The sequence below is a fragment of the Lepidochelys olivacea genome, assembly GCF_965140295.1.
Source record: "Lepidochelys olivacea isolate rLepOli2 genome assembly, chromosome: 6".
NCBI classification, from domain to species: domain Eukaryota; kingdom Metazoa; phylum Chordata; order Testudines; family Cheloniidae; genus Lepidochelys; species Lepidochelys olivacea.
The window spans coordinates 11211899-11238352 of NC_140416.1; the positions used below are offsets into that span (position 1 = coordinate 11211899).

The 26454-nt window shown below is 47.9% G+C and overlaps 1 protein-coding gene across 1 annotated transcript; it reads right to left on the bottom strand.

Moving 5' to 3' along the window:
- Positions 1–1109: 1109 nt before the first annotated feature.
- On the bottom strand, positions 1110–21587 carry LOC311522023 (pepsin A-like). Its single transcript, XM_084630853.1, has 9 exons — positions 21500–21587; positions 16789–16945; positions 15342–15459; positions 13102–13220; positions 12152–12351; positions 3523–3639; positions 2887–3022; positions 2659–2751; positions 1110–1682 (listed from the first exon to the last, which is right to left on the bottom strand). The coding sequence occupies exons 2-9, from the start codon at positions 16927–16929 to the stop codon at positions 1533–1535; spliced, it is 1074 nt and encodes a 357-aa protein (XP_084486979.1). The 5' UTR covers positions 16930–16945; positions 21500–21587; the 3' UTR covers positions 1110–1532.
- Positions 21588–26454: the final 4867 nt, after the last annotated feature.

Consider the following 26454-nt stretch of genomic DNA (forward strand, 5'->3'; position numbering starts at 1 on the left):
ACTACAATCCTGGTTCTGAGGCCTTGAGCCCAGGCTAAAGAAACCTCCCACAGTTGCTGTCCAAACAATCAAGTTCTCAGGGTTCATATCTAGCCCTTGTCCTTGGATAGAGCAATGTGTGCATTGCTCCTAGGAAACAGTCAGGGTGTGCCCTGCCTGCTTCCAGGTGGAATAGCTAGACATTAACCCTTCACTCCAGCGAGAAACTGCTGAATTGGAATTCATTTGCAAATTGGATACTATTAATTTAGGCTTAAATAGATACTGGGAGTGGCTAAGTCATTATGCAAGGTAGCCTATTTCCCCTTGTTTTTTCCTACCCCCCCCCCCCCGACGTTCTGGTTTAACTTGGATTTAAACTTGGAGAGTGGTCAGTTTGGATGAGCTATTGCCAGCAGGAGAGTGAGTTTGTGTGTGTGTGTGTGTGTCCCTGGGGAAAAAAAAAGGGGGGGGTGTGAGAGCCTGGATTTGTGCTGGACATGGCCCACCTTGATTACCATGCACATTGTAGGGAGAGTGGTCACTTTGGATGAGCTATTACCAGCAGGAGAGTGAGTTTGTGTGTGTATGGGGGTGGGGGGGTGAGAAAACCTGAATTTGTGCTGGAAATGGCCCACCTTGATTATCATGTACATTGTAGGGAGAGTGGTCACTTTGGATGAGCTATTACCAGCAGGATAGTGAGTTTGTGTGTGTGTTTTTTGGAGGGGGGTGAGGGGGTGAGAGAACCTGGATTTGTGCAGGAAATGGCCCAACTTGATTATCATGCACATTGTGTAGAGAGTTGTCACTTTGGATGGGCTATTACCAGCAGGAGAGTGAATTTGTGTGTGGGGGGGTGGAGGGTGAGAAAACCTGGATTTGTGCTGGAAATGGCCCAACTTGATGATCACTTTAGATAAGCTATTACCAGCAGGACAGTGGGGTGGGAGGAGGTATTGTTTCATATTCTCTGTGTGTATATAAAGTCTGCTGCAGTTTCCACAGTATGCATCCGATGAAGTGAGCTGTAGCTCACGAAAGCTCATGCTCAAATAAATTGGTTAGTCTCTAAGGTGCCACAAGTACTCCTTTTCTTTTTGCGAATACAGACTAACACAGCTGTTACTCTGAAACAAATACTCCTGTTCCTTTTATGGATACAGACTAACACAGCTGCTACTCTGAAACCTGTCATTATGTTGGAAGTAAACAAATCAAACAGGTCAGGAGTGAGAAGTGTTGGCACAGAGGGAGATGGGGAGGGGCAAGGCTAGAATAGCAATAGGGGCTCCCGGTCAGGAATGAGCGGTGCTGGCAGAAGGTACATCTCCCTTTTCACAGTGGTGGAATCTGAGTCATTCACCCCATCAAAGAGAAACTATTCACTCGAATGCTCTTATATTACTTCATTCTACTGGGGGTAAGATTACAGGACAGAGGGTGAGTGTGGGGTGGGGTCACTAGATCAATATGCGGTGTTGGGGATCTAGAGAAATGGAGACTCTCTGGGGTCAGGGTTCCATGGCAGTGTCCCGGGAATGGCGCTGTGTTCATGCCACAGAGGCCAGGGCCACCTGGTTGTTGGCCCTGTCGAAGACAACGTAGTACTGGCTGATGAAGACATCTCCAAGGATCCAGAGCTCTCCAGAGGGGGTAGGGAGGTCGATGCTTTCAAAGCCAGAGCTACAAGAGCCAGAGTCCTGCACCAGGAAAAATAGGACATAATTACTGGGCAGGAACTTCAATGATCCCTTGAGTTATCATCCTGTAGAGCCTGCACATGCCTGTGCTTGTACCATCTTCGGCTGGACTGTCAGAGCTCCCAAGCTAAGGAGCATTAGGCTGGGTCAGGGCTTTGATGGGAGATCTCTATGGGCCCTAGGGAGTGGCACTGGTGAGTTGGTCCCCAATGTTTGGAGCTATTTAGATATCTAACCCCCACTCACCTACCTTTGTGGATTTGGGCCTAGGAACAGCTTCAGGCTAAGGGGTGCAAACTTTCAAATGGGAAGAAAAGCAAGGTCCTGACCACTTCTGTTCATGACACATCCCTTGGGGAGGCTGAGCGCGCTCTCTCCAGACTCCTGGCCAGATTCCAAAGGAAGCAATTACATTCTGCCACCAGAAATCCTGCTGTGATTATAAATGGATTTGGGCTTCCCCACTGCCTGCTACCAGCTGGTGTTGCTGTGTGCTGTTAAAGCAGCTTGCCTATTCCTCCCCAGAGGGAAGCAAACCTTTATCATGGGGAAGGAAACTCCTTCCTGATGCTCAGATGCCCAAGCCCTGGAGCGCGAGGCAGTGATCTCTCTTGATCTAGCCTCCCAGCTTGGGTAGCTGCTCATTTAATTCTCTCCTAGCCCCGTAAGGCCCCTGCCCTGGTGATCTCCTATGGTGGCCAGCTTTACAGGCTGCCTCGCTGCTCTTGCGGTATGTCACTTTCACTGTGGGCCTGCCTTGATCTTGACTGTCCCTCCCACTGGAACTGTTTGTGAGAAGAGCTCTCTGCTGCCCCACTCTCATACTGGGGACAGAGTCTGAGCTGCATCTCAGTGATGCTCCTGCAGGCTCATGCCGGCTGTGCAGGGGGCAATTGCCAGCATGCTCAGTGCAATGGCCTCAGGCACAAGCCCTCGATAAGAGGCCCCGAGGCGGCTTTCTCAGCAGAACACTCACATCAAGAATGTAGGCACTGGGGGGCACAGGGAACTCGATGCCGTTGATGGTGAAGACGATGTTGGGCAGGCTGCTCATGGCACTGCAGCTGATCTGCAGGGAGGGAGGCAACACACGGAGGAAAGGTTAGACACGTCTCGGACACTAGGTTCTCCAATGAGAGATGGAGCATCACATCCGTGTGTAGCAGACACCTCTAGAAGCATCTCTCCCTCTCCCTGCCCTTACCGTGCCATCGCTGGTGCCGATGTAGGAGTTGATGTTGGAGATGCCAGAAGGGGGCCCAGCCAGCAGAGAAGTGCCAGTGTCAATGATAGCCCGGCAGCCACCAGAGCAAGCGATGGTCTCTCCGTTCATGGTGACGCTGCAAGAGAGAGAGTCGGGGGGAACGTTCCCAGTCACACTCCCGATTTCATTCCCACTCAGCCCACGAGCCAGCAGTGAGAGGCCTGTGGAGCTGCCTCACCATTCCCTTGCTCCAACTGCCAAGAATTTTCCCCTAATGTTTCAGCTTCAACCTTCCTTGGCTATTGCCCATCACTCATCATCCTACATCCTTCTGGGACTGTGACCGATCTACCCTGGGTGTCACAAAGAGATGTCAAGGGGTTGTGACCATCCTGCCCTTTATTGCTAAGCAGAGCTGGCCAGATGAAGGTTCCTGATGTGGATGAGGTGGAGAAACACTGATCTAACCTCCTCACTGGTGAGCCCCTTTCCTATAGCTCCAAGGAAGGTGTGATTCCTACTCCTTTGTCTCTCATCTTGTCTAGACTCTGCAAGTTGAGCTCCCACACACACCACCTATTGCCTGTCTCCTCAAGGTGGCACGATTGAGGGGAAGGGCCAAGGGGTGGGAGATACCTGTCCATGGTGATTTCCCAGTAAGTCTCAGCAGAGAGAGGGATCCAGTTCAGGCTCCCAGAGTAGTAAGATGAGTCAATGCCACCAAACATCACAAAGCTGCCGCTCTGCTCATCACTGGAGAAGGAAGAGAGGAGAGTCAAGGAAGATCCATGAATGGTCGGCTAACAAGACAATAGCAAATGCCCCATCTGTTAGAAAAGGACCACAGCTGGGCAGTGCTGGGGTAGAGTCATAGCTGGGCACATCAGCATCTAGTACAGAGAAAGGAAAGGATGGTTGGATGAGAGTGGCACCTCACCCCCTACTTTAATCTTACTTTGCCCTGTCTCTTGCTAGATTTCAAAAGCTAAGCATGATTGGACCTGCCCTAAAACTGGATGGGAGACCTTCAAGGAAAGGCCCAGGTGTTTGAGGCAGTGGTGTCAGTCACTCAGTAAAAAGAAAAGGAGTACTTGTGGCACCTTAGAGACTAAGCAATTTATTTGAGCATAAGCTTTCGTGAGCTACAGCTCACTTCATCGGATGCATCGGAGCTGTAGCTCACGAAAGCTTATGCTCAAATAAATTGGTTAGTCTCTAAGGTGCCACAAGTACTCCTTTTCTTTTTGCGAATACAGACTAAAACGGCTGTTACTCTGAAACCAGTCACTCAGTAGGTGCTGCTCTTCCCTCTGAGTCAGTACCAAGCAAATGGTTCTGTATGGTGCTAGAAGATGCTAAGTGAGGGAACCACGTTTGGGGGAATGTTTCCCCCCAGGAGTCAGTGTAATACTGATGACCTACCTTGGCACTGGGCAGTGCTTGATATGGTCCTGATGCTTTAATGTAATCATTAGAGATAGTAGCGTTAATTTCTGCTCCCGAAAACTTGGGCCCAAATTGTGAAAGAAGCTTATTGGAACATCTCTGAGGGTGAGATTTTACCTGTAATCAGTTTCTTAATGTATTAGGCTTAGACTTGCGTGTTTTTGCTTTATTTTGCTTGATGACTGTCAAGGTTCCTTCCCCACTCTGAACTCTAGGGTACAGATGTGGGGACCTGCATGAAAACCTCCTAAGCTTATTTTTACCAGCTTAGGTTAAAACTTCCCCAAGGTACAAACTATTTTACCTGTTGCCCTTGGACTTTCGCTGCCACCACCAAACATTTAACTGGGTTTATTATTGGGAAAGAGCCGTTTGGAAACGTCTTTCCCCCCAAAATCCTCACCAAAACGTTGCACCCCCCTTCCTGGGGAAGGTTTGATAAAAATCCTCACCAATTTGTATAGGTGACCACAGACCCAAACCCTTGGATCTTTAGAACAATGAAAAGAAGCATTCAGTTTCTTACAAGAAGAATGTTAATAGAAGAAAAAGTAAAAAGAATCACCTCTGTAAAATCAGGATGGTAAATACCTTACAGGGTAATTAGATTTAAAACATAGAGAATCCCTCTAGGCAAAACCTTAAGTTACAAAAAGACACAAAGACAGGAATATCCATTTCTGTCAGCACAGCTTATTTCCTCAGCCATTTAAAGAAATCAGAATCTAACGCATATGTAGCTAGATTACTTACTAAATTCTAAGACTCCATTCCTGTTCTGTCCCTGGCAAAAGCATCACACAGACAGACTCTTTGTTTCTCCCCCCTCCAGCTTTGAAAGTATCTTGTCTCCTCGTTGGTCATTTTGGTCAGGTGCCAGCGAGGTTATCCTAGCTTCTCAACCCTTTACAGGTGAAAGGGTTTTTCCTCTGGCCGGGAGGGATTTTAAAGGTGGTTACCCTTCCCTTTATATTTATGACACGCCCCCCCAAATCACGGACAGGGTGAAACACTGCCTGGGATTTCTTCCTGGAGTTCTAGGAAAAAACAGAGTTAATAAGACACAGGCACCTCTAAATATACTACCAAGTATATAAAGACTAAGAATATTTTCCACATCTCAAGGATGATTTTAACCTGTTGATTCTGGGAAACTTTCACGGGAGAGTGCATCAGCCACTTTGTTAGAAGCTCCTAGATGTGTTGGATGTCGAAATCAAAATCTTGGAGAGCTAAACTCCACCGAATAAGTTTTTTGTTATTTCCCGTGGCGGTATGAAGCCACTGTAGCACAGCATGGTCGGTTTGCAGGTGGAAACGCCGTCCCCAAATATATGGGCGTAGCTTTTCCAGAGCGTAGACAATAGTGTAACATTCTTTTTCAGTGACTGACCAGTTGCTTTCCCTCTCAGACAGCTTCTTGCTGAGAAACACTACAGGGTGGAATTCTTGATCAGGTCCGTTCTGCATTAAAACTGCTCCAACACCACGTTCAGATGCATCTGTGATTACTAGGAACGATTTGTCAAAGTCTGGGACCCTGAGTACAGGGTCATACATGAGTGTCGCTTTAAGCTGGTTAAAGGCCTTCTGATACTCTTCGGTCCACTGCACGGAATTTGGCTGTTTCTTTTTGGTTAGGTCTATCAGGGGGGTGGTGATTTGGCTGTATTGCGGTACAAATACTCTGTAATAACCGGCCAAGCCTAAGAAGGATTGAACCTGTTTCTTTGACTTTGGGACAGGCCACTTTTGGATAGCATCCACTTTGGCCTGTAGGGGGTTGATAGTTCCTTGACCCACCTGGTGTCCAAGGTAAATCACTCTGTCTAGGCCTGTTTCAGAGTAACAGCCGTGTTAGTCTGTATTCGCAAAAAGAAAAGGGGTACTTGTGGCACCTTAGAGACTAACCAATTTATTTGAGCATGAGCTTTCGTGAGCTACAGCTCACTTCATCGGATGCATACCGTGGAAACTGCAGAAGACATTATATACATACAGAGACCATGAAACAATACCTCCTCCCACCCCACTGTCCTGCTGGTAATAGCTTATCTAAAGTGATCATCAAGTTGGGCCATTTCCAGCACAAATCCAGGTTTTCTCACCCTCCGCCCCCCCACACACAAACTCACTCTCCTGCTGGTAATAGCCCATCCAAAGTGACCACTCTCTTCACAATGTCTAGGCCTATTTGGCACTTCTTAGCCTTAACAGTTAGTCCTGCCTCCCTTATGCGCTCAAAGACTTTTTGTAGATGTTCCAGGTGTTCTGCCCAGGAATCCGAAAATATGGCCACATCGTCAAGGTAGGCGACTGCATATTCTCCTAATCCCGCTAGGAGACCATCTACAAGTCTTTGGAAGGTGGCGGGTGCATTCCGCAGCCCGAAAGGGAGTACATTAAATTCATGCAGCCCGACATGGGTGGTGAAGGCTGACCTTTCCTTGGTGGATTCATCTAGCAGTACCTGCCAGTACCCCTTGGCCTATCCCAGTTTCTCTAATAGTTCATCTGTGCGTGGCATTGGATAGTTGTCTGGGTGAGTTACAGCATTTAGCTTATGGTAGTCCACACAAAAACGTATCTCCCCATCTGGTTTGGGAACTAGAACCACTGGAGATGCCCATGCACTGCCAGAGGGGCGGATTACACCCATCTGTAACTTATCCTGGATCTCCCGTTCTATTGCAGTTTTAGCTTGAGGAGACACCCGGTAAGGTTGGACTTTAATTGGGTGAGCATTACCTGTGTCAATGGAGTGGTATGCCCGTTCAGTCAGTCCTGGGGTGGCTGAGAACATCAGCGCGTAGCTAGCGCACAGCTCCTGGATCTGCTGTTGCTGCATACGCCAAAGAGTCATGGAGAGGCATTCACCTCTTCCACGCCACCAGCACTTTTCCCTTCGTAGTAGACACCTTCAGGCCACTCAGCGTCATCTCCTCCCTGGGCTGTAAACTGACAAATCTTTAATTCTCGGGAATAAAAGGGCTTAGAGAATTAATATGGTATACCTTAGGCTTTTGGTTGGAGGAGGGGAATGCTATGAGATAATTAAGAGTTCCCAGGTGCTCCTGGACCGTGAATGGCTCTTCCCACGACGCTTCCATTTTATGGGCCTGAAGCACCTTTAAAACCATGACCTGGTCTCCTACTTTGAAGGAATGCTCTCTGGCATGTTTATCATACCAGGCTTTTTGCTTTTTTTGAGCATCCTGTAGGTTTTCTTTAGCAAGGGCTAAAGAGGTTCGGAGGGTGTTTTGTAGGTTGGTTGCAAAGTCCAGAATGTTAGTTCCTGGAGAAGGTGTAAATCCCTCCCATTGCTGCTTCACCAACTGTAATGGCCCCTTAACCTCGCGGCCATATACAAGTTCAAATGGTGAAAACCCTAAACTGGGATGTGGTGCAGCTTTGTAGGCAAAGAGCAACTGCTGCAACACTAGGTCCCAATCATTGGAGTAAAAAGAAAAGGAGGACTTGTGGCACCTTAGAGACTAACCAATTTATTAGAGCATAAGCTTTCGTGAGCTACAGCTCACTTCCTCAGATGCATCTGATGCATCTGAGGAAGTGAGCTGTAGCTCACGAAAGCTTATGCTCTAATAAATTGGTTAGTCTCTAAGGTGCCACAAGTCCTCCTTTTCTTTTTGCGAATACAGACTAACACGGCTGCTACTCTGAAACCAATCATTGGAGTGTTCATTTACGAATTTATGTATCATGGCCCGCAAAGTTCCATTAAACTTCTCCACCATGTCATTTGTTTGATGGTGGTAAGGAGTGGCAACCAAGTGGTTTACCCCATGAGCTTCCCAAAGGCTTTCCATAGTTCCTGCCAGGAAATTAGTTCCTGCATCTGTGAGGATGTCAGAGGGCCAACCTACCCTGGCAACAATGTCTGTTAATGCCTGGCACACACTTTTAGCCCTGGTGTTGCTCAGAGCTACTGCTTCTGGCCATCGGGTGGCAAAATCCATGAAAGTCAGTATGTACTGCTTTCCTCTGGGTGTCTTTTTCGGAAAAGGACCCAGAATATCCACAGCTACTCGCTGAAATGGAACTTCAATGATGAGGAGCGGCTGGAGAGGGGCTTTGCCCTGGTCTTGGGGTTTTCCCACTTTTTGGCATACCTCACAAGACCGGACATAGGTAGAAACATCCTTGCCCATTCCCTCCCAGTGGAATGACCTCCCCAACCGGTCTTTGGTCCTGTTCACCCCAGCCTGGCCACTAGGATGATCATGGGCTAAGCTCAAGAGCTTGACCCGGTACTTAGTTGGAACTACCAACTGTCTTTGAGGATGCCAGTCTTCCTGGTGTCCACCAGAAAGAGTTTCCTTGTATAAAAGTCCTCTTTCTACAACAAACCGGGATCGATTAGAAGAGCTGAGAGGCAGGGGGTTGCTCCGTGCCACCATCCAAGCTCTCTGGAGGCTTTCATCTGCTTCCTGTTCGGTCTGGAACTGTTCCCTTGATGCTGGAGACATCAGTTCCTCATTGGATTGTGGACTTAGGCTTGGTCCCTCTGGAAGCGATGTAGGGGATGGGGCTGTTTCCGCTGACTGTGAACCGCTTTCCGCTAGTGCACTATGTTGGGGTTCAGGCTCCGGCTGAGCCTCTTGTGTAGGGTTATCGGCTGCTGCCGGTTCAGGTTCAGTGGGGCCCTCTGGTGTTGGGATTGCAAGTACTGGGTTCAGTGCTGGCATGGGTCTGGTGTTGGTTGTTCCGCCGGTTCCGGTTCTGGGACTGGCTCTGTCTGGGTCTCTGGGACTGGATCCACTACTGCTGTTGCAGACATTGGCCTGGGGTCTGGGTCCATCACCTCTGACCGGGTCCTGGTAGAAGTTTCCGGAACAGAGCTAGGTGTGACAGCTTGTTTAGTCTGGCTGTGGGTGACCATTCCCACCCTCTTGGCTGACTTCACATGATTGGCCAAGTCTTCTGCCAACAGCATGGGGATGGGATAATCATCATAGACTGCAAAAGTCCACGTTCCTGACCAGCCCTTGTACTGGACAGGCAACTTGGCTGTAGGCAAATTGAAAGAGTTGGTCTTGAAGGGTTGAATTGTCACTTGGATCTCTGGGTTGATTAAATTGGGGTCCACTAAGGAAGCATGGATAGCTGACACTTGTGCTCCGGTGTCCCTCCACGTGGAGGGACCTTCTTCCCGCCCACACTCACAGTTTCCCTCCGCTCCAAGGGTATCTGGGAGGTATCTGGGCCTGAGGACCTCTGGTGTGATTCCGGTGCAATGAATCATAGAATCATAGAATATCAGGGTTGGAAGGGACCTCAGGAGGTCATCTAGTCCAACCCCCTGCTCAAAAGCAGGACCCATCCCCAATTAAATCAATGAACTGTAATCTGTTGGAGTTCTTGGGGCAGTTGGCCTTTACATGCCCCGGCTCGTTGCATTTATAACGTCATCCAGCTGATGGGTCATTGGGGCGAGGTGGGTTTCTGGAGAATGGTGTGGCAGGACGATAAGGTGTCTGGAGGGTTCCTTGGGGGGTAGGTGGAGCGTTGGGCTGCCTCCGGTAGTAGGGTGTGGTCTGAGGTTGTCCCTTCTGGTATCTGCTCCAACTGCGACCAGTTTTTTTCTTCTCTGCCACCTCCACCCATTTGGCTCCAATCTCCCCTGCCTCGATTACAGTTTTGGGCTTCCCATCTAGGATGTATCTTTCTATTTCCTCAGGAACACCCTCTAAGAACTGTTCCATTTGCATTAGGAAGGGCAAATCTGCTGGAGATTTAACAGCATCCCAATGTTTCACAATGTGGTAGGCATGTTGGGTAAATGACATGTCCGGGTTTCCACCTTAGGGCTCTGAACCGCCGATGGGAATGCTCGGGGGTTAGCCCCATTCTGACTCTCACCTTGGTTTTAAACAGTTCATACTGGTTCATTTGTTCCTTAGGCATTTCAGCCGCCACCTCAGCTAAGGGTCCACTGAGCTGCGGCCTCAGCTCTACCATGTATTGGTCTGTAGAGATGTTGTACCCAAGGCAGGCCCTTTCGAAGTGTTCTAAGAAGGCCTCGGTATCATCGCCTGCCTTGTAGGTGGGGAACTTTCTGGGATGGGCAGTGGTACCTGGACAAGAATTGCTAGGGTTTGTTGATATATTCTGCTGAGCCTTTGCATTCTCCATCTCCAGTGCATGCTTGCTCTCTTTTTCCTTTGCCTCCAGTTCTTTGTCCTTCGCCTCCATTTCCCTCCTGTGGGCAGCCTCCATTTCTTTTTCCCTGGCTGCATGTGCATCCATCTCCATTCGCATGAGTTCTATCCATCTTTCATATTCCTATTGTTTTTCCTCAGCCTCCAATCTGGCTAATTCCAGGTTTTGTTGAACCGTGGAGTCTGTAATCCTAACCTCTCTGTTTTTAACTAACTTTACACCCAAGAGTTAGAAAGAAAGAAAAAACTTGGCTTGTAAAATTTTGCTGTGCTGTAATATGATACCTATATTCTCTGATAGTGATTGTCAGCCTACAGAGGAATCCTAAAAAAAAAAACCCCTCACACCTTTGTCTCCAGGCAAATAGGCAGAAAACCCCTCTAGTTGCTCTTAGGTAAAAAAACAACTTCAGGTCTGTGAAGACTTGTGAATTTCCCTGCAGAAGGTTAACTACCCTGTCTTTAGGTAAAGAAAACTCCAGCTCACAAAAGACAATTCCCTTTTGTCTCTGCTTTGGCCCCAAAGAAGAGAAAAAGAACTCCAACTACTTCCAGTTGGAAACCTGCTTTCCAGCAGCCCAAAGGAAAAAAAAATCCCTTTTAAAATCTGTGTTTCTGGTTCAAAAAATCTCAAATTGATCTCAAAATGATTTCAAGTTGATCCCACTGCTCTGCTACCATGTCAAGATTCCTTCCCCACTCTGAACTCTTGGGTACAGATGTGGGGACCTGCATGAAACCTCCAAAGCTTACTTATAACAGCTTAGGTTAAAACTTCCCCAAGGTAACTATTTTACTATTTTACCTTTTGCCTATTTTCCTATTTAAAACTATTTTACCTTTTGCCCTTGGACTTTCGCTGCCACCACCAAATGTCTAACCGGGTTTACTATTGGGAAAGAGCCATTTGGAAACGTCTTTCCCCCAAAATCCTCACCAAAGCCTTGCACCCCCCTTCCTGGGGAAGATTTGATAAAAGTCCTCACCAATTTGCATAGGTGACCACAGACCCAAACCCTTGGATCTTAAGAACAATGAAAAGAAGCATTCAGTTTCTTACAAGAAGAATTTTAATAGAAGAAAAAGTAAAAAAGAATCACCTCTGTAAAATCAGGATGGTAAATACCTTACAGGGTAATTAGATTCAAAACATAGAGAATCCCTCTTGGCAAAACCTTAAGTTACAAAAAAGACACACAGACAGAAATAGTCATTCTATTCAGCACAATTCTTTTCTCAGCCATTTAAAGAAATCATAATCTAACACATACCTAGCTAGATTACTTACTAAAGTTCTAAGACTCCATTCCTGGTCTATCCCCGGCAAAAGCAGCATATAGACAGAAACAGACCCTTTGTTTCTCTCCCTCCTCCCAGCTTTTGAAAGTATCTTGTCTCCTCATTGGTCATTTTGGTCAGGTGCCAGCGAGGTTACCTTTAGCTTCTTAACCCTTTACAGGTGAGAGGATTTTTCCTCTGGCCAGGAGGGATTTTAAAGGGGTTTACCCTTCCCTTTATATTTATGACAGCTGCTTTTGGGCAATTCTAATGCAAACATTGCAGGGGTCACTCAGTGTGAGAGGCACTATACGAACGTGAGTCTCACTGCAGTAGATGGGCTGTTTCCAGCCTTGACTTACGAGCTCAGGTAGACAGAGAAGAGGTCCTGGGACACCAAACCCTCATTCATCATGTTGTCGAAGACGGGGGTAGCTCCAGAAGAGGCGATGCTTGGGAAGGCCAGACCCAGGATCCCATCAAATTCGGAGTACTCAAAGGCTGTGCCGGGCTCAGTTTCACTCAGGCCAAAGATCTGTTTGGTGTCCACAATGCCTCCAATCTTGGGGGAGGGATGGAGACAATCAGACACATGCTATACCCGAGGAGAAGCTGCTAAGTCCTACCAGAGGGAACTTCATGGGTGGGAAGTTTTCAGAAGCTGAACTCTGCTCTCCCCCACATATGGGAACAGCCTAAGAATGACTGGGTTACGTGCGTAGGCGCTAATGGGTCTGACTTTGATTTCATTCTTTGTGGAGTCGTTCAGCTGAAGTGGGCAGTTATCAGCATGAGATCAGAATGAGGCCCCAGCATTAAGAATAGTGTCAATGGGTATTATATGTATGAACAATCCTATAAAGCCCCTTTGATCACCTAGGATTTCGCAGTTGTTCCTATTCTGGATGCCACACTCACTCGACACTTCAAGCCAACAGCAGAGAGAAAACTGAGATCCTCCTGCTCTAAAAGCCTCCCTGCCATACAAAGGCACTAACTGTATACAGCAGAGCAGCTCTGTTCCATACAGTAGGGAGCAGTGGTGCTGTATACCCTACCCTCTTCAATAGGAGTCAACATATGAGCTGCACTCTGCTTGTAAGTGGGTAAAATAGAGCGAGCATGATACAAAAATGCAGATGATCTCTGGCTTGCTCTTGTGTCTTCCACCTCTTTCTCTGGCTTTATCTCCTCTCTTCTCTACTCTTCTCTATCCCCCTCTCCCGGTTCACTCCATGTGGAATTCCTCTTTAGATTCCCAGATGCGTCCTGTCCTTATAACTCCCTATCTTGATCCTTTCTTGTGATTTACCTGGACGGTGTCATACGCCAGGAATCCGGTCATGCTGCCACTGCCATACTGGATGGAGAGACTCTCATTAGTGGCCTCATAGGTGGAGGAGTCTGATGGGTTGAATTGGTTGTGGTTTGCTGCAAGTACAGAAAAGTCAGATGGTCACAGACGGACACTTGTAACTCTCCCCATGTGTTGTATAGAGAGCCTGGATGCCTAAACAGGCTATGAATTCCTTAGTGGGGACAGGGTGCTGAAGAGTCAAGCATTGCAGCGCTCAGCATTACCACACCTAAGTGCCTTTGTGGATCTAGCTTCGGGTCTGACTAGGGCCTGTTTTCCCTCTGACACCATGCAACACGTGGAGGGATAATGGAGGGAGACCTACTGCTCTCTGGCTTCTGAGGTGGATAAAAATAGATGATTTTAAAAATCCTATTTAAAATTAACCTTGACATTAGGACAACATATGTTAAGGTCTAAACTTACTAAAATCCACTAAAATCATCTAAATTACATACAAATGTTACTATTAAGCACTGCATGTTCTCTGCCTTTAAAGAAAGTCAGTGGAACTGGAGGAATTTCAGTGCTCTCATAATCTGGAAACACAATTTCTTCAAGTACTAAACAAGCTTTTGACAGCAGTAGGCTCTTCTGCAAGTGCAAAGAGAATACTTTCTTTATATCCGTTTATTAACTAGTTCAGTTCATGGACTAGTTCATTCCAATTTAAGAAACTAATTGGAAATTGAAAAGTGGGAATGCTTGTTTTCCTCTTCCAATCTCTGAGTAAAAACTAGGTGCGAGAGGATGAGCTCTGCAAGTTCTAAAATCAGAAAACGCTGATCAGAAACAATCAGTTCAATTCATTAACTACAGATAACACTTCCTTTGTTTCATAAATCTGTTATTTTTAAATGCAAAACATGTTTTGATAAATTTTTCTTTCTTATGTATCCAGCCCATTCAAAGGAGTTTTAACTAATTTTTTTTAAAAGCTGGATTTTGCATTTTAAAGTGAATTCCAATTTCCATGCAAATTGAGTTTGACACAAATCAAAAAATAATTACATAGTGAATAAGAAATGCATCCCTCACCATTCTCTAAAATAATTGAAAAAAGTACAAATTATTTATCTGAATAATTGTATATTAAGCTATATAATTGCGTAAATAAATGTGTATTGCCAACCTTCCTGGTTTCGCCGGGAGTCTCGCAGAATCAGGCCCTATCTCCTGGAGGCTACTGAAGCCGATCCGGGAGATTTTAGGCCGCTAAAAGTCCGGCGGCACAGCAGGGCTAACACAGCCTCCCTGCCTGTCCTGGCCCTGTGCTGCTTCCAGAAGCAGCCAGCATGTTCCTGAGGCCCCTGACAGAGAGGTGGGGGGTTTCTATGCGCTCCCCCCACCTCCAGCACTAACTCTGCAGCTCCCATTGGCCAGGAACTGCAGCCGATGGGAGCTGCGGCTTTGGTGCCTGCAGGCAAGGGCAGCGGGCAGAGCCCCTCTCCCCCTCCCCCTCCCCAGGGCCATGCTGGCTTCTTCCAGGAGCAGCGTGGGACCAGGGCAGGCAGAGAGCCTGCCTTAGCCCTGCTGCACCACCATGCGGGAGCCAGCTGAGGTAAGCGCCTCCTGTCCGGATCCTGCACCCTACACCCCAAACCCCTGCCCCAGCCCTGAGCCCCCTCCCGCACCCAAACACCCTCCCAGAGCCTGCACCCCATATCCCCTCCTCCACCCCGACCCCCAGCCCTGAGCCCCCTCCCGCACCCAAACACCCTCCCAGAGCCTGCACCCCATATCCCCTCCTCCACCCCGACCCCCAGCCCTGAGCCCCCTCCTGCACCCAAACTCCTTCCCAGAGCCCACGCCCCTCACCCCCTACTGCACCCCAATCGCCTGCCCTAGGCTTAGCCCAGAGCCCCCTCCCACACTCCCAAACCCTCGGCCCCAACCCAGAGCCTGCACCCCAATCCCCCTGCCCCAGCCTGGTGAAAGTGAGAGAGGGTTGGGGAGAGTGAACGACAGAGGGAGGAGGGATGGTGTGAGTAGGATGGGGCCTCAACATGTTTATAGTGGTAACAAACCAGTGAGAATCAACTTCCTTTAGAAAAATAACTAAAAAGTACAAATGCAAAGCAAGATTAAAATCAATTATTTCAATTAAGGTTCTTCCTCACTAATGTAAATCTCTATGATTTCAATCAACCTGCCCAGCTGGAATGTCAAGGCAAGAGGCATTACAGGTGACTTACTGCAGGCTGTGCTGGAGCAGTACACGGAGGGCACCCACAGGTTGGAAGAGCCGGTGTCGAAGAGGACAGAGAACTCCTGGGCTGGGGTACCAATGGAGATGGTTCCATAATACTCGATCTGCCAAAGCAGGACAAAGAACGATGTAAAGAGAGGGAACCATTGCCATCCAAGGGCTAGATCCTCAGCTGGTGTAAACCCTTATAGCTACCCAAGCTGATTTACACCAGCTGAGGGTCTGGGCTATGGTGCCCTCGCTACAGGCTCAGCCTGACCTGGTATTCCTCTGCCATCACTTTGCCAAGCATGGCTCCTAGCACCTACTGGCATCTGAGGCACAGAGTCATTTAGCCCTAGTCCCCATAAATAACAGTGTGTGAGAGGGGGCGTTGAGTAGGGGGGAGCCAGCAGACCCTGGGAGTGCTGTTCCCAGTGCTCTTCTTAATCCCATCTGTCATAAAAATAAAAGGAAAGGTAACCACCTTTCCGTATACAGTGCTATAAAATCCCTCCTGGCCAGAGGCAAAACCCTTTCACCTCTAAAGGGTTAAGAAGCTAAGATAACCTTGCTGGCACCTGACCAAAATGACCAATGAGGAAACAAGATACTTTCAAATCGGGATGGGGGGAAACAAAGGGTTCATCTGTCTGGGTGATTCTGTTGCGGGGAACAGATCAGGAATGCAGTCTCAGAGCTTCTGTTAGTTAGTAAGTAATCTAGCTAGAAATGCGTTAGATTTCCTTTTGTTAAATTGCTGGTAAAATAAGCTGTGCTGGATGGAAGGTATATTCCTGTTTTTTTGTCTTTTCGTAACTTAAAGTTTTGCCTAGAGGAATTCTCTATGTTTTGAATCTGATTACCCTGTAAGGTATTTACCATCCTGATTTTACAGAGGTGATTCTTTTACATTTTCTTTAATTAAAATTCTTCTTTTAAGAACCTGATTGATTTTTCATTGTTTTTAAGATCCAAGGGTTTTGGGTCTGTGTTCACCTGTACAAATTGGTGAGGATTTTTAACAAGCCTCCCCCAGGAAAGGGGATGTAGGGCTTGGGGGGATATTTTGGGGGAAGACGTCTCCAAGTGGGCTCTCTCCCTGTTCTTTGTTTAACACGCTTGGTAGTGGCAGCATACGGTTCAAGGACAAGGCCTTGAGGAAGTTTTAACTTAAGCTGGTAAAAATAAGCTTCGGGGGTCTTTCATGCAGATCCCCACATCTGTACCCTAGAGTTCAGAGTGGCAAAGGAATCTTGACACCATCCAATCAGGGCTGGGTGGCCCAGCACAGGTTCTTGGCAGCAGCAAGATGAGAGCTTGGTTGGAAGCACATGGGTAAGGGAGTGTGTTGGGGCACTTTTGGGAGGAGGAGAGATCAGGTGTTGGCAGAGGAGTGGGAAGCTTTGATGAGGAGAGGGAGGCTACAAGACCTGCTCTCCTGCCATACTCACATCCATGTAGTTTGTTAGGGGCTCACTGGCATCCTCGTTGGCCAGGCTGGGGAAATACTTGGAGGCTGGGTTGTAAGGGTGTTTCTTCAGGAAATCCTCCAGCAAGCCATGTTCCTTAAGGTTCTGCCTCAGGGATTTCATCTTCTTCAGGGAGACCCTAATCAACAGGGGTGGGGAGAGAGACTGATCAGTAACAAATAAGCAGTAGTCAGGGAATACTGTGCAATCCAGCTTTTACATTGCACTGAGACCCCTTAGTAAACCTAGGATTATCAAAGGAGTGTAAAGGAGTTGGGGTCCCAGTGCACTGAAAGTCAATGGGAGTTGGGCACATAATTCCCATAGGACCCTTGGAAAATTCCAGCACATGTGTACTAGAGATGACAGAGAGATGACCCAGCGGAAATAGACAAGATGGACAAGGGAAGTATTATCAGCCGCCTTGACTCCGTTGACCACACTGTTCTGCTTGAAATCACGTTCTCCCTTGGCTTCCATGTCTCTCTACTCTCATGGTTCTCCCTCCTATATCTGTAATCACTCTTTGATGTCTTTTAGTGGATCCACCCTTCAACTTTCTGGAAGGATCCTCTGTCCCTGTCTGTTTTCCTTCTATCCCTTATCTCTGTGCAATCTTATCCACAAACATAAATTCCACTACTATATCTATACCGATAACTCACAAATCTACCGCCCTCGGCTAGACCTGTCTCCTCATGTCCAAACTGAAATCTTGGCTTTGTATGCCAGGCTTGATGGGAGTAATTGAACATGGGGGAAGCCTCATTTTTTGGGAGACAGGATTAGAGAGGTTAATAGATCAGTCGACTGAACACAGAATGTCTGTGCTAACCAGGACAGGTAAGTGGGTGGTAAGCCAAGAGAGAATGGCTGAACTAGCCAATATAAGGCAGGGAACATCAAGGGAATCATTTACAAAGTACAAGGTAACAATGGACAAGATAAGATGGGAACATAAAGATGCGTAAGTCGCACATGGCCTGGATAGAGCATGCTGTACAGGGATTGGTTCCTATAAAGTAACCAAGCCAATCCCCAAATGTGTGATACACAGTAAATGCAATGAATGTGATGTGTAAATGTATGTAAAGGAAGCAGGGTTATTTGTGTAACTCTGGATCCTTGATGCACCCTGCATCCACCCCCTGCAGATGAGTCAGATCAGCCCAGCATAGCTTCACAGTATGCCAACTGAAGACACCTGAGTGAGGAAATACGGAGTCAAACGGAATGCTTGAGGAGCATGACTAAAACAGAGCTCCTAATCTTCCTCCTCCCATCAAGCCCTCCCCCACTATCTCTTTCCTTGATCACTGTCAGCAACCACCCCATCCTGCCTCTCACGCAGGCCATAACCTGAGGTCATCTTCAACATGGACTTTTCTCTAGCTCCTCACATCCGGGTTATGTTTAAATCTTGCCAAATCTTCTTGCATAAGCTCTCTGAGATGCAGCCTTTCCTTCAGACAACTATAGCTCTCGTCCCAGCTCTCCTCATTTCATGCCTCAGTTGCTGCAACATTCTTTTCCCTGGCTTTGACAAATGTCGTCTTGCCCTACTCATGCACGTTCAGAATGCTGCTGCAAAGATAATTTTCCTAGTGTGTCACTTTGACCACGTGTGATGGCGTGTCCTCCCAACACTCCTCTTGAAGGGGTTAAGGTAGGCCAGAGGGGCCAATTAACCTATTAGGCGGCAAGCTGGGGGAAATTAAAGCTGAGCGAAAAGCCCTAATTAGAAGAAGCCCACCTGTGCAGGAACAGGCAGGGCTTCCATAAAGCTGGGGAGAAGACAGCAGAAGGGGGCTGCAGGGAAATAGGCTGCAGTCTCTCCCTGGGAGAAGGGCGGCATGTTTTGAAACTACAGAGGCAGGTAGCCTCCCTGGGAAGAGGAAGTTGGGAGGCTGGCCAACCCAGAGAGGGGTGGAAGCCAGATAGGTAGGAAAGGCTTAGGGAAAGTGGCAGCAAAGATCTTGGCTGCTGATTAGAGGGTCCCTGAGCTGGAACCCAGAGTAGAGAATGGGTCCAGGTTCCCCTAAGAGCCACTGGGGAAGTGGCACCAGCTGTGCAGAGAATGGAAAGACTGCCTGAGCCTAAGAAGGGATATAAGAAGGGACTGGGATACCCCAGAAGGGGAAGCCACATCGTGACCTGGACAGATGGCCAAGTCACGAGGAGGCAGCAGCCGTAGTTCCTGGAGTGACAGAGGGTCTGCAAACCAAGAGGAAGCAACAAAGAGATGGAGTGCAAGGGGTGTAGGCCCCACAGATCTAATCCCCAGAGAGGCCAGGAAGAGTTACTATCCAGCAGTCAGTGGAGCATCCTCTGACACCATGAAAGTCCTCTCTTTGCATCCCTCCATCTCATCAGGCATAAGCTGCTTGTCTTTACTTTCAAGGCCCTTCACACTCAAACAATCCCACCCTACCTCTCATCCCTCATTTGCTATCAAGCTATCGATACTCGCCTCCCATTGGCCCATGATGCCAGCCTCCACTGCCCACTTGGAAAATTTCCAATCAAGCATCTTCATGCTTCCCCCGACCTGCCCCCTACGGTTGGGAGGTCCTCCCAGAGCCGTCCTTACCCATATGCAAAGTACGCAGCTGCGTAGGGCACCAGGAAATTTGGGGCACCAAATTTCCTGGTGCCCTACACACCTGTGTGCTGCTCCAGCCCCTGCTCTGCCTCTTCCACATGGCCCCTGCCCCTACTCTGCCCCAGCCCCGCCCCCACTCCAGCCAGCCCTTCCCCTGAGGACTGTAGGATGGGTCGGGCTCCCTGCACTCACTGGCAGCAGTAAGTAGAGTGACCCAGCCCCAGCCTGCAGAGCAGGCTGGGGCCGGGTCATTCCACTTCCCGCAGGACGCGGGGGGGGGGGGCGGCTGCATAGGGCACCAAAATGGCTAGGGATGGCCCTGGGTCCTCCCCATAAACATCTGCAAAGCTACCTCACTGTCCTCCTTCAAATCCCTCCTTAAAACCTCTCTTCTGTCAAGATGCCTATGAAAAACCCAACATGAATAAAAGTTTGGCTGCTGGTATGCAGAGACCACTGTCCCTCATGTACTTGTACTCCCCTATCGGCCTGTCTGTATCCATCTGTCATCTCTTCTCTAATTCTAAGGTTGTTATCTACTTAGCGAAGGGACAGTCTTCCAGTGCCTAGCACAATGGAGTTCTGATCCATGACTTGTGGGTCCTACATGCTGTGATAATACAAATAATAAACACTAATATTATCACAGAGAACTGATCCCCAGAGAGAGACTCTGTCACTTGCCCATGGTCACAGAGGGGGTCTGTATTAGAGACAGAAATTAATCCAGATCTCTCAAGTGCCACTCCAGTGCCTTCACCACAAGACCTGCCTTCCTCATTCCTCCGCTAGAACACAAAGCTAAGGGGTAGTTCCCAACTGCTTCCTATACATGAATGGAGAGTACAGAAGAGAATGAGAGAAGTGCAGACACTCCACTTGATAATCACACATTGCTATGTAGAAAGCCGAGTTCAGCAGCCCAAAGTGGTGTGTTCCCACAATACTCACTTTGTCACCTGGCACTGAGAGAGCGCCACCAAACTCAGGAGCAGAAGCCACTTCATGATGTTTTCTGAAACGCAAGCTAGTGGTGATGATAGGAGAATGTAGAGAAATGCCTGGGTGCTGCTTCTTATAAACACACAGCTCAGAGCTTTTCTTATCGAATTAATAACCCTGATAAGAAATGTAAACCTTCCTGATAAGATCTTCCAGAATGTCCTTTAACAAAATTTTGGAGAACACTAAAAGTCCATAGATTTCCACCTTCACTTGTCTGTGACCCGAAAATGGGGCATCATCTAAAGGGAAGGTGTGAGAGTTCAGGGATGTCTAAGCTTTGAAAAGCAATGCCTATGGGTTGTTTTAAAGAATGGGACAGAAGGCACAGAAGGATTGAATGGGATACGAATACATTCACTGCTTGGTTCTTCATTTCAGTCTGGCCAAATGTTGTGAGAGTGGGTACCTCAATGGGATTGGAGCCTTCCACACTTTGGGCACCAGTTACAATACAGCCATGTAGTGAGTAACTGGTTTCTTGATGAGAACTGGGATATGGAGCTTTACGCCTCTAGGTAGTTTGGTCTGAATCTGAGCCCAGGTCAGCACAGAGAGCTAAAGTCAGTGGACTGGGAAATAGGATGTAGGGCATGCCACAGTCTGAGTGACTGTCTGACTCAGGAATTCGATATGGAGCCTTTCACCTCTAGGTTCTCGCTCACCCAGTTCAATAGCAAAAGTGTTTGTTGCCTGACAGTGCTTGGGTGAAATATGTTGGTGATCTCCATCCATCTTCTAGAGGGACAGTTGAGGGTAGGGAAGGATGGGGTGTGATTACTTGTTTGGGAGTGAGTGGATAGAGGGATGGTGGGTGAGTGTGACATGACTACCTTCAATGTGTCTGAGGGCAAATTGTAAGTTGTGCTTTGGAATGACAGGGCTAAGGTAGTGGTGGGCTATGGAGGCCACTTTTGAAGGGCAAGAAGGAAGCAGATGTCACGGAGGGTAAGGTCACCATGACGTAGACCTGAGGGGGAGAGAAAAGGAGGAGATCCTGGATGGCCCCAAACCTGGAGACTGATTCCCTGGCCCAGGAGCAAATTATGGGTTCAAGTTCCAATGGCTTGGATGTGGGGGAGGTCTCACTTCTTAGCCCTGGTACTTCAGCCATCCTGTTCCTCTCAGAAGACTATCCACTGAACTTGGGTACCAGGCCATGCACCAGGAGCATCTGTTCTGCCTGAAAAAGAATGAGAATCCCAACAGATTTCACAACTTTTACTTTCCATTTAGCACTACCAGATTCCTGACAAGCAAACACCCCATGAGCCACATTCCCCCACCCACTAACTAGGGCTTAATAATCATAAACATGTATGGTGGAGTTCCTGGCTTGAAATAAAGACCCTTTTAAGAAGCATCACAACCAAGGGGACTGACCATCTGACAAGTTCAAGAATGGAAGATGGAGCTATTTGCTTCTCATTGTGCCTCAGTCCAATCTGGCCACAAACTGGGGAACAACTGGCTCAGGAGCATTGGGATTAGCATACAGAGCCTTCCACTTCTAGGCCCTTAGGTACATTCTGAGCCCAAATCAAGGGATGGATGTTTGGTGGCCCCTATGTCAGATGAGTGGGGAGGGGATGGGTCTCAGTCCCAGACCCTGGTGGGACAGGTGCCCACATTGCCAGATAAATTAATCATCAGGGGCACCAATTGGGCCCCTTTATCTCAGTAAAAAAGCCAGAGATCAAATGGGTCATAGAAACCAGTCCTCTCTTTTCTCCCATCTTTTGAGGTCAGGGCTTGTTAGCCGACAGCCAAGGATGTTTGGTGAGGTGCCAGCTATGGCCGTTTATACCATCCGTGACTTTAACCGCTAGGACGCACTGTCCCTTCGCGGCGGGCAGCCCGGGCTAGGCTGACGGATGCCCCAAGGTCCTAACCACCCGTGACTTTAACTGCTAGAGCTCAGAGCTCCTTCGCAGCGGGCAGTCAATACTGACTGATAGGTGCCCCAATGGCAGCACTAAGAGCCTCTCCACACCCATGACTTTAACTGCTAGAGCTCAGAGCTCCTTCGCAGCGGGCAGCCAGGATTGACTGACAGGTGCCCCAAGAGTTTGCCCCGTGGAGGCGGCACAACTCAACGCTAGGCTCTTAGTACTCTCACCTAATGGCCAAGCTTTAGAGCCAAAACGGCTGAGGTTCTTTAATTGTGTTGGCTGCTTTACAGTAAACCAGAGAAAACAAGTCAGGCTTATGCACAAATGGTTACCAAAATTTATTAAGCTAGATTCTAATCATGTGGTTACAAAATTGCTAGTGCCTACTTATTTAAATGTAGAGATGTTACACACACAAACAAGTTACAAAACTGAAGCCACAATCCCAAAGAAAGAAAACAAAGTATAGAGCTCTATTTCAAAATATGTGTACACTCAAGATAGGAGATCAGGTGTGGGTGCTTCTTACCCTCCTTGCATCTCTTGATTCCAGCGGTGCCAAGCCAGGATCGGTCACTCAATTCCACGGAAAGACGAATAAGGGACAAGGCGTAGGGACCGTCTTAGCTGCAGAAGCCTTGGGAGGCTGTCACTTATCTGACCAGCAGATAGATAGTGAAAAGCACTCAAAAATCATGGTGCTGTAGGTCCCCTACTTATACCTCTGTACTCCTTTATTCCCTTTCTCCTTTCTTATGCCAAATTGAGGCTGGTCTGTCTGGGTGACGCCAGCTTTCGCAAGAGTAGTTTACACTTGCAAGGGAGAGAAACAATAAGTTTCGACTACTGGACATTTCTTTTATCAGGGTAAATATTTTCCCACCTAGGATGTTGGTGTGTGTGCATCACGCTATTTAGTAGGGGCTAAGAGCCATGTCTGTCACAGGGCCTCTGCCTGCTGTGAGCTTAATCGTCGTATCTGTTCCCAGAGGCACATTGTAGCAGCACACCTGTGCTTTCACAGCTTCAAAGGCTGTGCTGGAATATATGTTAAGTGCCCTGTTCCAGTTTCCTCCTGTGTTTCCAGCAATACTGGTCTGAGAGGGGGGGGGGCTGGCTGTCTGGCTACAGGGCTGGAACAATTATTGGACTTGGGGATAGAGGTCTTCTCTGTCATAGGACCTTCAATTCACAATAAGAGATCTATACCTGATCCCCCTTCCCTTCAGCTTCCTGTCGGGGTGAAGCTGTGTGTGCCATATCACCTCCCGCTGGTGGCCCTGTTAAGGCTGAAGGTCTAGAAATCATGGAGATTCTATTCCAGTGATTCAATGCCCTGATCTAAATATTTGATGAATATGCACAAGCTCACCTACAGAAATAGCAGAAAATGTCTCCATTACAAGAATTTAAACCTGACAAAGCTCCAGAGTGGAAAAAGTTTGAGGAACAGAAGAATTGCCATGCTACCTGGTTTGGTGCCCAGGTAGCTCTGAGAGCTTCTAGAGCCTCTGCCTCTGTTTGTTCTTTCTCCTGGTCTGGGTGGAGGGCTGTGTGGTCTTCAGGAAACACTCTGGCCCAAGGGGCTTGAAAGAGCCCCTCTTCACTCAGTCACTGAGTTCCACCTGTCTCTGCTTCTGCAGCGCTCTTCCCCCAGACTTCCTGTGCCTGGGAAGCTGAATGATCTGAAAGGTCAATTCCCAATATCCAGCCACAACATAATAACAACAACACTTCACAAACAACATTTATATAACTCGCTCCTCCAAACACTTATAACCGTCCTACTGATAAACCTTGCTATCTCAGGAAAGTGAGAATAGTCTAGAATGAAGACAGAGATTTTTCCAGCCAATATAACAAATCTCTGCCTACTTTGCTCCAGGGGGCCAATTATTCCTGAGCCACCAATACTGGCCCTTTTCCTAGACTTGGCCTGAACTTTTGGCACATACGACAAGCCTTGATGGCTTCCTCAATGTTGCTGTTCATTTGAGCCCAGTGTAAAACTTTTCCAGCGCTTCTCTTAGATTTCTCAGTTCCTAAATCACCTTCATTTCTCCTTCATAACACATTTTACTGTACCATCTTATGAAGCACCATCCTGATTCCTTTAAACATAGTCCCATCTGGTACTGACAGCTCCCTCTGAACTCAAAAATAGGGACTGGGAATATGATCTCCATACCACTCTGCATAACTTGCTACAGGGTCTCACCCTGAGGAGTAGCTCCGGCAATCACAGTCAACATTTTGACTGGAAAGCTGTTGGGGTTTTTTTTAATGGTCCTTGCAAACTCTTGCAACATGATGGAATCCATTGCATTTCTTGCATCTTTTTCCCACCTGCCGGGCATTATCTTGGAGCTGTACACACTGTGGCAACCAGCACAAGCCATGTGCTCTTTTTTCAGAACTCTGACTTGGAAGTCTCCATCCCTTTCTGCCTCAGGTCTCTTTTCTTGCAGGATTTTGGATTCTCTACCATGTCCACAGTATCAGAGGCTGCCCACCCTCCAAAATCTTCCTTCTGGACTGGGTGACTTAAATTGCTTGACAAATTCTGACATATTTGTCATGGGTTAATTATGGCTCTTCCAGTAGTCTCTGAGATATATGTTCCCGATCCCAGTCCCAATCTGGTCTCTTATCAGAGACTCAGTTTTAGCCTCCCCAAACTTACAAGTTCAGCTCTTCATCCTCAAATCAGTCACAAATTCTTGCAGGCTGCAAGGAATTCTGCAAAGGGAATTGCACAATTGGTTGTGATCAGCCAACTTTCTATAGAAGAGACTATATTATAAACTCACACAGGGAGCTGCAGGTCAGGACTGAGGGGCATCAGAAGAGCTATGGATGTGTCAGACTAAGGGCTGGAATAGCAGGGTAGCCTGTCTCTCAGGAGGCGCTTTAGCAGTGCTGTGTGTGTGTTTCATCCCCAGGCCTATTATAACCAGGTCTAATTTGAGAGGCATTCGCAGAGCTGTGTGGAGACCCAAGACTGGAAAAGAAGGGCATGCTATAGGACAGGATTAATCCATACTGTTTCAGCGTGCAACGAGGTGCCTGTATTGTCTCTCTGGTGTCAGACGTCTCAAAGAAAACCTCTCTTCTCTAAATCTGAGATCTATTTCACCTCTTTGTTGAAAAATCTGGAGCAGGGAATGGAAAATATCTGCCCATTTGCGAGACTAACACCAGAGGCTAGGGCCTCACTGTGGGGCAACAGGGGACATCGGATAAGCTGATTTTCAGGACCAGTTCTGCTCAGATAAACTTGTTTGAACTGATAAGTTTTTATACACAGAGTAGCAAGGTCAGACCTGCCCAGTTCTAGGCCCCTTTGTTAGGGCTGTCACTGGCCTAAGGTGACTTTACTCCTAGTCACATGAAAACCTCATCCCTCCCCTGGTGTTTGCTTTTCCCACAGGGTTAGGAGTAGATAGTGGTAAATGGAAAGTTAAATGCTGTTGTCTAATCTCATGGGATTCTCATTGTGATTTCAGGCAGAGCAGCTGCTCCTAGCATGTGGGCACATGGCCTGGTGCCCAAGTCCGTGGATGGCCTCCTGCCAGGAATAGGATGGCTGCAGTGTCAGGGCTAAGCAGCGAGGTCCCTCCACACATCCCAGCCATGGGGACTTGAACCCATGATCTGCTCCTGGTGCAGGTAATCACGCTCCAGTTTGGGGGCCAACCAGGATCTCCTTTTCTCTCCCACTAAACCCTATGTCATGGTGAACTTACCCTCTACCCAACTAGGGCTGGACATCTCTTCCCTCTTCTCCTCCGCTGGTGGACTCCATAGCCCCCCAATGCCTTAGTTCTGTCATTCCCAACCACAACTTACCATTTGCCCTCAGACTTGTTGAGGGCAGTCACATCACATTCATAAAATCATCGAAGATTAGGGTTGGAAGAGACTGCAGGAGGCCATCTAGTCCAACCCACTACTCAAAGCAGGACCAACCCCAACTAAATCATGCCAGCCAGGGTTTTGTCAAGCCGGACCTTAAAATCTCTATGGATGGAGATTCCACCACCTCCCTAACGCAATACTCCAGATGTGGTCTCACCCGTACCGAATAGAGGGGAATAGCACTTCCCTCAATATACTGGCAATGCTCCTACTAATGCAGCCCAATATGCCATT

Coding starts and splice junctions, on each gene's coding strand:
- LOC311522023 (XM_084630853.1), bottom strand. CDS start 16,929: ATGAAATCCCTGAGGCAGAACCTTAAGGAACATGGCTTGCTGGAGGAT. Junction 15,460..16,788: donor CCCTAACAAACTACATGGAT/GTGAGTATGGCA, acceptor CTGCTTTGGCAG/ATCGAGTATTATGGAACCAT. Junction 12,352..13,101: donor TGGCGTATGACACCGTCCAG/GTAAATCACAAG, acceptor CCCTCCCCCAAG/ATTGGAGGCATTGTGGACAC.